Consider the following 9,358-nt stretch of genomic DNA (forward strand, 5'->3'; position numbering starts at 1 on the left):
TACCAGATCCCGGATGGATTGTGGCTCCCGAGGATTTTGATACCACCTGCCTCGACATCAGCGCTGCTTACCTGGGCGAGGGGAGTTTGCTGCTTTTACTATCACGTAGGCTATTTGGAAAACCTGGAAGACACAGACAGGGAGAAAGGATCATTGATGCTAGTGTCATGATGATGTCATGATGCTACGCTCTTGTACAGACATGTATATTCCCATTTTTCCACGTTTTCTGTCTCTTTGTGACGTGGGAACTCGTTTCACCTTGCAGCAATAAAATGAACAAAGCTACAAAGACTTTGTGTTTCTATCAGGGAGGGAGGGAGAGAGAACGGAGAAAAAGAGATGGAGGTTTTCAGGGTAATTCAATAGTGGTTATTCAAATCCTTTACAAAGAGTCAATGTTACCTCTATTGAGTGAGAATGGTGGGGCCTTGATGTCTTTGTGTGAAAGCAGGCTTTGCAGAAAGCTGTGGTGACAACCTACATTTAAAATCTAAATAAAATTATAATACCAAAAATACCCATTTTTATACAGGAAATAATTCTGCTTTGCCTTCAGGTCTGAAGAGCAGTATTAATCCGCTAATGGCATTAAATCCTCTCTTATCTGGACTTAACTTTGCATCATCAATAATCATTCTGAACTGAAGACCTGATGACCACATTTGCTTAATCACTGTTTATTTCATTTAGCGTGTCCAGCCTGCAAACATCTGGAGGCAAATGATTCACCAGCCCCATAACAGCAACGATGCTACGATAGCATCTCCGCGTGTCTTCCCACATCAGAGGCCTTTAAAAAAGGCAAACATGTCCAAGTTCTCAGACATTTTATCACAATGAGAAGACATATTTAACAGGAAACAAGCACAATATCCCAGGGATCTGATTTTGGCATGCTAAGGAGCAAAAGAGCCAAATAAGCACTAAAAATGTTTCTTTCACTGGTCCAAACCAACCAAGCCCTGACTCCAGTATGGTGAGCTTGTTTAAAACCAAATGAACTGTGGTCAATCAATTTGAACTCCAACAGGATTTGGAGATATAGTTACAGCCCTGAGCAGCTGCTGCTCACGGCCCATTCCCAAGGCACCATCTCAACCCTCTGGCTCCACAGTCCTGCTGCAGTTTGGGAAACTTACGCAAAAATGAAGCAACCAAAAAAAAAGTAAAAACATGTTGTTTTTTTCCGCTTTGTTTGGGGATCCAGCCTTCAAGCAACACCCGCAGAAGCGCAGGCGGTAACGCCATCATAGAAACCGTCCTGGAACGTAGACTTGTTAAAATTAACTGTCCCTCCAAATGCAACGTGTTAACATCTCACTGGACTAATAAAATAGAAGTTGGCCCAGTTAGAAATAGTGCGAATCATCAAGCGCCTCTAAATGCCAGATTTAGAGGGAAAAAGGCTCGTGCACGCAGTGCTCGTGGTGCTCCACTCTTGTACATTTCCACCAAATTGCCCCTAATGTGGTCGGAGGAGAAGCCGACGAAGCTGTGATATTTGAAGTCTAAGTTTCTGACAACTCAAAAGCAAACTACACGGAACATTGTTCAAATTGCCTGAAAAATAAAAAATAAAATTACAAAATAAAAAGAGAAACAATCATTTTTCATGTTGGCGTGAAGGGCGGCGAGGCTACAGAGGAGAGCTGGGTATAGAGACAACAGCCTGTGGATAAACTGAGACGCGATTGTGGAACACCCAGCAGAAAGCCATCCTCTTTATGTTTGCCCCTCTGTGTGAACTGCCAAATACACACGTGCACGCGCAAACACAACACATGAGTACACTCACACACTCGCTCACAGGCATCACAATGCGATGCTGCAACCTCTCCCTCAGTCTTACTCTAACGGAGCCACAAACAACACTGTCCACACTATGGCGGAAGCTTCGCTTGGCTAATTCAGGCATAATGGCATCTTTGGGTGTTCAAAGCAATTGTGGCGCTGCTAATTAATGTAGAAATTAAAAAGCCGAGATAGGAAAGTTTCGGAACACCCTCCAAGCGGCTTTCACAAGGCCGTGCTTGTTGGAATAAATTAGTTCTGGAATTTCAAATAAATACCTCCCATTCCACCTTCTACTGTATAAAAACAAGCAGCATCAGCTGAGTAGCTTCACACTGTTCCTGCTTCTGCATTTTGTCCTGTTGGCGACCTCTGTCTCGAACTCCGCAACTCGTATGACGGTGTTTCATTCTCCTGCTGGCTTCTCCTATTCCAGAAATGTTCTTTTTCCTCTGTCGATGAAGCCTCCCAGTGGTCAGAGAGGTCACATGGTGCATTTCTGGGCTTGCTGATTGAGCTCCATTGTGAAGGTCTCGTCTTTTGTCTGAAAGCTTCTACGGGCGTCTCTCTGCTTGAGCTGCCAGAGTCCTGTGGAGATCTTCCTCTCGTCGCCCCTTCTGAGCGGCTTCGGTCTGGCTCAGCAGGGCCAAGTGTCGACGTGGGCTTCAGAGCACATTTGTCTGGTTCTGTTGGCCTGACTGGGCTCTTGTTCTCTTTTCATTCAGGATCTCTTCGGGCTGCCTGACCTCTGTGGTCTTGAGTTGAAGCTGTGATCACTTTTTCCTTAAAGAGGAAGTTCGTCCCTGTTATCTGCTAGAGATCTGCTGGAGATCTGCTGGAGATCTGCTGGAGATCTGCTGGAGATCTGCAGGAGATCTGCTGGAGATCGTCAAACTTTTCAAACACACACATAAAGGACTGAACGCCTCTGATCTACAATGCCATCGATTCTTTGACGCCACATTTATCAAAGCCCTACCCAATGTTCTCTCGTGCTGTCATCTAAATGCGGTCACCCGTAACCATAGTAACAGTATGTAAGGCTTACTTCTAATGCAAATTCATCCTTTATGAACATGGAAGTCCCGTGTGACTGCAGGAATGTACAGATCATGTAAACACAGCAAACTAGAGTTATTATCAAACGTTTAGCCATTTACAGGTTTAGGTCATCAGGTCCAGTAGCGTGCTCAGAGACACACTGACAGAGACTGAACCCACGACCTTCATACCACAGAAGATCCCAGCCATCCCCCGTAGGGTCACCGTAACCCCCTGTTCCAGGAAGCTCTAAAATGTTTATTACGCCATTTCCAGGGATAAAACTCGACTTTTGAATTCACAGGGAGAAACCTCCCTCTCTCCGCCTGTCGCCCAGTATGAGACGTCTCAAGGAGACTGGATCCAGGTCCAAACGCAGGGCTGAGCTTGATCCTGATTGGTCTGCAGCTCATCCTCCGCTCTCATATATGGACATACACTGACTCGATGTGTATCTAGAATACTTTGTGTTTTTAGATCTGAATATAACCCATAAAAAAATAAACAAAAGTTCACAGTTGCACCTGTAATTAAAATGCTGAATAAACAGAACCAAGACTTGGATTAGTCAGCACCATCGTCACGCTAAAGTGTGAGTGGTGAACTCGTGTACCGGGTGATGGACGCACGTGATCATCAGCAGAACAACACAGACATTCATCTCCCATCTTTTCTCCATCCAATAGAAGAGGGGGGAGGGGTCACAGGTGATGAGCACGCACGCCAACGCACGTGAGCCAACAACATCATGCTGAGGTCACAGGGGGTAATTTAGGGCACTGGTAAAAAGCTTTCCCCTGAAACTATTGACACATACATACAGACATAAAGCACAGAAACTGGGTGTTTAAACACACATACACACATATCTGCTATATTATAAATTTTGTAATATAAAAGGTGCTCAGACTCAAATGCCACCGGCGCTATGATGGTCTGGTGTGGTCAGAAAGGGTCTTATCGTGTGCAGCCTTCGGAAAACAAAACGATCTCAGACATGAGATTGAAAGACGTGATGTCTGCTGGACGGATTTGTGCCAAAAAGATGTAATTTCAGTCACAATTCCATAAAAGTTAACACAGCAATTGACGATCCAAGTAATTATTCAAACGAATTCTATGAAATTAAATTACATTTTCTTGATGGCAGCATTCTGGTGATCAGGTACCGCTTTTTAATGTTACCGGTCATTATTTTCAAAGTTAGTTACGAGGATCTTTAATTTCTGATCTTAAAGAAGATGAAGATGGATTATTTGCTCTGCAGAATGCTACAGGAACTATTAGCTACATTTGAATGAATGGAGGTAATTTTATTTAATGAGCAGCATGGTGGGTGCCAGTAAATGAAAAGCCAGAGAGCTTTTTAACTGAAATAACTGCATATAATGAGGGGCTTGGGACACGTATAGCTATTAAATAAAAGGGATCTTGGTCAGCCCACTGTGTGGTGAAAAAAAAGGTACTAAAAGCTCTGACAAATGACAAGAGTGATTATTCTCAGTATTTTCTCAAGCTTTTCAGAATGCCAGAATTTCATTTTCTATTCTATAACTTGCTTCATGGAGCATTTAAGTCATTTCAAACCAATAACATGTCAGTTTTTAATCCTCCTGATTACATATGTATTTATATTCTAAAAGAAAACACCAATTATTTATATATATATAATTTTTTGGCTTTTTAAAATTTGAGTCAAGCTTTTTTAAAATAGAAAACTCCATAAAAACACACTGTGGGGTTTTATTATTATTATTATTATTTACACCCTTCTGGGCTACTTTTGTTCCTGTTTTGTTTCTGAATGAACTGAAGTCGCTCTGCCTCATTAGTTTTATTCTCCTGACATCTGAATAATTATAATCTGGCACAATAATCTGTTTAATCACATTTCTAAACACAGCTCGATGTTGTAAATCATCCTATGCCAGGACGTAGCTGTGCTATCATCTACATTCCTGCCAAGCTTTACAAATCAAAAATGGAAACCCAATTATTTCAAGAGTGGCATGTGTACTTAGAAAATGATTAATATCAGTGGTGTTTTAAGTAATTCCAGCACTGCCAAAATGGTAGAAGCTTCACAATCCCACGAAGAAAATGAAATCACGCCCTTTAAAAGGCTTTCCCTAATTATTATTGTTATGAAAGTAAATGATGTAAAGCTTTGAATTTGGGGGAAATAAATCCTGCAAGCTCCCTGCGGTGGGGAAGTCAGTTCATTGCTGGAAGGGTGTGTTATACGTTACCAGGGCAACTACTTCTTCATTTTACAATAAGAATTTATATTGTTTCCTTTATATTCATAATAATTTATTGCCTGTCGCAAATTTGGCCTCAACTTAAATCAAAAGCATACTTTTAAAAGTGAAGGAAAAAGCATTTGTCACACAGGGTGTGTGCGTGTGTATGTGTGTGTGTGTGTGTGTGTGTGGTGTGTGGGTGTGTGTGTGTACCTGCTTTAAATCCAGCATTATAGTCACATAGTGGTACTCCTTTCCATTCTTGATGGAAGGGCTTTGCCACCATTGGTTGGTCCCATCTATAGCATATTCAATAGGATGTTTCTCTGAGGACACAAACAAGCCCCCCAAAAGGAAAAATTAATTATTAAATTATGAAAAGTTAAAAACAAAACACATTATTGAATAGAAGGGAGAGGCATTCATTCATTTAACAACCTTAAAAAAGAACAACACATTACAGATGAGTTCTTTCTCCTCATATTCTAAACCGTGATGCGCAGCCTTTAACACCTGCTGCACATAATAGCTGAGACGTACACGGACATGCTTCTTTTATCTCAGAGATTCTAAGTGTCCCACTTATATCTGTTAAATAAGCAAAAGTGTTCGGCTGCTAATGCCTCTGAAGGAGGATCTTTAGGTATACTTCTGATCTCTCATATCAGCTTGAGCCTGTCACTCACAAGCCTATTAATGGATGGCATTCCAGGTAAAAACCATGACACCATCGGCAAAATAGAGAGACCTTTATATGCTTTATTTCGCTCTTCTCTTCCACTCTGCAAAAGGCTGTTAGAGTAATTTTGAACACTTGCTTCCTGAAATGCAGGTAAATCTCTGCATATTTTTCTCCTCACACACTGAGCAGAAATATCTGACGTCTGTCAGCATCAGATTGTGATTGATTAATTATCTCTTCAGCGGAAATGATTAACATCACAGTCATCTAGCACCAATTAACCAATCCAGCGGCAGTGATAATGGTAACCACACGCCAGCACATCTGCTGTGTCTTCCTACCAAATGGCTTCACACTCCTTTGGTTGCAGATTCGACACTGAGGGTTTCTGACAGGCTGGCCCGGAACGTGCTCTACCAGTTTACAGAACATCTCTGGGCCCAGCGACCCACAGGTAGCGTTGGCTGAGATTTCTGCCATGGACGCCAGGTTCAACACAGCTGGGAAGAGTCCTGCAGGAAGAACACACAGACAGAGACTGAGGTGAGGACGTGGAATTAGACAGAAATTAGTTTACAAGGCGATTCGTGTATTTAAATAACCGTTAAATATCAGAAATGTGCGTGTTTGTCATGCAAGCAAAGGCAAAGTCTGTCTGACTGCAACATTTTGAGCTCCAGGGGTTGGTGGGGCTTTTATTTAGGTATCGTCTGTGTCCCCGAATGCTTCTTTTATCTCAGAGATTATTTTAAGCAGGCAAAGACAGTGAAATGAGCAAGATGCAAATGGACCCAGCAGCTCTCTGCAACACGTGTCAGATCACTTTCATTGTCTGTCAACAGCTCCTAACACAGTTTCATCCATTGATCTAGTTTCAGCTTCAAGTCTTAGTTACATGTCTGACATCAATTATTTTTAATTACTGGGACCACTAAAACTTATTATAAGTCAGTAGCTCTTGCAAGCTAAAGCCTAAATAGTGACGGTGAAAGACCACGTCCTTCGTCTCTCTTAGTTACGCCATCCCTGCATAAACGCAACACGTAGCTTCCACATTTCTGCTGTGTCTTCACTGAGATCTCCCCAAAGAAAAAGCGCATTAGTCTCAGTATTAACAGCAGGCTTGTTGGTCTAGAAAGTCCTGGAATGTTAAACATACTGTTCACATGGTTCACATTTCCTGTCTGAGAAAACACACACTCACTCACACACACACACACACACACACACACACACACACACACACACACACACACACACACACACACACACACACCATTCAGCTCGTTTAGGTTGAACCGCGTTAAGAGAGCATGATCTGTATGTGGGTATTTGCGTTTCACGACTGTAAAAGCAACATAAATAACTTCAGAATGAGGACGTCAGCAACGATGACGAGAAGCGGCGCAGCTGTAGATGCTCCGTGTCCAGAAGAGTCCAGCTGTTCTGCGGCCAGATGTCAGCGCTGATCAAGTGTGAAGCACATCTGAAAGTCTTTCTCACATGGACACAGTGGCACACAGCTCGTCCTCCGAGCAGTTATTGAACTGTCCTCTAACAGAGGAAAAGGTTTGACTGTTCATTATGTGTGCAGCCATATTGAAGATTTAGGTTTTAGTGAATCCTTATGTTCAAGTCCTTTATTTCTACACTTTATTTCGAAGTTCTGCTCAATTCCATCGTCAGGATTCCTCCCTAAGGGGGCCAGGATCTCTTTATGGATTTTTCTCAAAACAATCATGTCAAAACAAAACAAATCCGTTTTCCTGCCTTATTTCCCAACAGAGGATATTCAATAATCACACATCTGGAGACAAAGTGACGTGCCGACGTCTGGATAAAAGGGAAGTGGCTTTTTTTCAAGGTTGCTTTCCACACTGTTTCTAACGGTCGAGTCATGTTTGTGCCAAGAAATGACACCGAGATTATCCCACACAGATGGGGGGGATGATGCTAACGATTCTGCCAGACACGGCTGGCTCAGATTCAGACGTTAAGCTTATTGTGCAGATAATATTATACGCTCTTAAAACTGCAGGATATGAAATGTGGATATCTTACCTTGTTATCTTTTCTTTAAATGTCACAAAAGGTAAAATTCATATATATCACAGGGCAAATTTCACTCCCACTTGATGATCATGTGTGTTCATCTGAAAACAGGAACATTTTTCTCCATTTTCTCTCATAAAGTCTAAAGGAGAAGACAGTATTCTAATTTCAGACTGATTCACAGTAGCTCCTGACATCTGACACACACGTGTGCACACGTGTCCTCAGGTTCATCAGCTTTTATTATTTCTCTGCTCTGATAATCACGTCTCTGCTCTGTTAACCAGAGATCTCAGTGGATTTACTGCCTAACCTGCTATAAATGACATCAATAAAATGAACAAATACACCAAATGGCAGCTGGTGTGAGATGTGCTAAAGTAGTGATTCATTGCTGTCATTTCTGAAGCCCTAACTGTAGCTATTATGGGCTAGCCTCTTGTCTGCAGTTAAGCAATTATGTGTCTGAACCGGTTGCTAAACGAGTCTGTTTTTACTAAAACATTTGCTGAAGAAAGAAAATGTCCAGCAGATTTTCAGAAGACTCTTAATGACAGTAGTTTTTAATCATATTTACATCATTATAAATAATGGGGTAGACAGGGCACGAGGGTAGATGATGACTCTGAACTGCCTGCATGCGTGTGTGTGCGCATGCATGTGTGTGTGGATGTGTGTGATTGATGTGTTATTGTTGGATTTTGAGGCAAGATGCTTTCTTGATGGAATAAGAAGATGGTTGATATAGACAGGATCATCGCTCTCTCCCTCCCTCCTGCCTGCCTGCCTGTCTGTCTGCCTGTCTGTCTGCCTGCCTGTCTGCCTGCCTGCCTGTCTGTCTGCCTGTCTGCCTGCCTGCCTGCCTCTGTCTGCCTGCCTGCCTGTCTGCCTGCCTGCTGCCCTGCCTGTCTCTGCCTGCCTGCTGCCTGCCTGCCTGCCTGCCTGCCTGCCTGTGCCTGCCTGCCTGCCTGTCTGCCTGCCTGCCTGCCTGCCTGTCTGCCTGCCTGCCTGTCTGTCTGCCTGTCTGCAACAGAGAGACAAATGGAGAACGGAAAGAAAGATTAAGACAGATGCAAGAATTCCCAGAAAAAGACATTTCTGTATAAAAGGGTTGAATCAGAGTGAGGAAGGAGACTTTTGCATGACTTTTGCACATACACACACACACGCACGCATGCATGCACACACACACGCGCACGCACACACACGCACACACACACACACACACACAAACACAAACACACGTTCACACACACATGCTAATTAACATGGAAACCACAGTCAAATGACTCCTTGATCTGAAACAGGTAATAAAACTCCCTGCAGAACGATGACAATAGGAACACTCATCAGACCTGGAACCTTCGGCTTTATGAGATTCTCCCATAGAAACAAATTCCTTATCAACACAAAAGCACTTGAGGAAAATGGATATTAAGAGTTTAATGATATGACATATGGTACAAAACAAATAATAAAGGAAAAACAAATTGTCCAATTTTGGTTGTGTATCTCAACCGCAACACAACCGGACACCGGTAGAACC

The 9,358-nt window shown here is 42.6% G+C and overlaps 1 protein-coding gene across 1 annotated transcript in view; it reads right to left on the bottom strand.

The window, feature by feature from the left end:
- lama2 (laminin, alpha 2) overlaps nucleotides 1–6,816 on the bottom strand; it is a 76,453-nt gene extending 69,637 nt beyond the window's left edge. Inside the window, 4 exon segments of the mRNA XM_029850012.1 lie at nucleotides 72–123; nucleotides 5,292–5,404; nucleotides 6,102–6,272; nucleotides 6,780–6,816. Of these exon segments, the coding sequence (XP_029705872.1) occupies nucleotides 72–123; nucleotides 5,292–5,404; nucleotides 6,102–6,272; nucleotides 6,780–6,816 (373 nt within the window).
- Nucleotides 6,817–9,358: the final 2,542 nt, after the last annotated feature.

Source organism: Takifugu rubripes, chromosome 16, assembly GCF_901000725.2.
Source record: "Takifugu rubripes chromosome 16, fTakRub1.2, whole genome shotgun sequence".
In the NCBI taxonomy this organism is placed as follows: domain Eukaryota; kingdom Metazoa; phylum Chordata; class Actinopteri; order Tetraodontiformes; family Tetraodontidae; genus Takifugu; species Takifugu rubripes.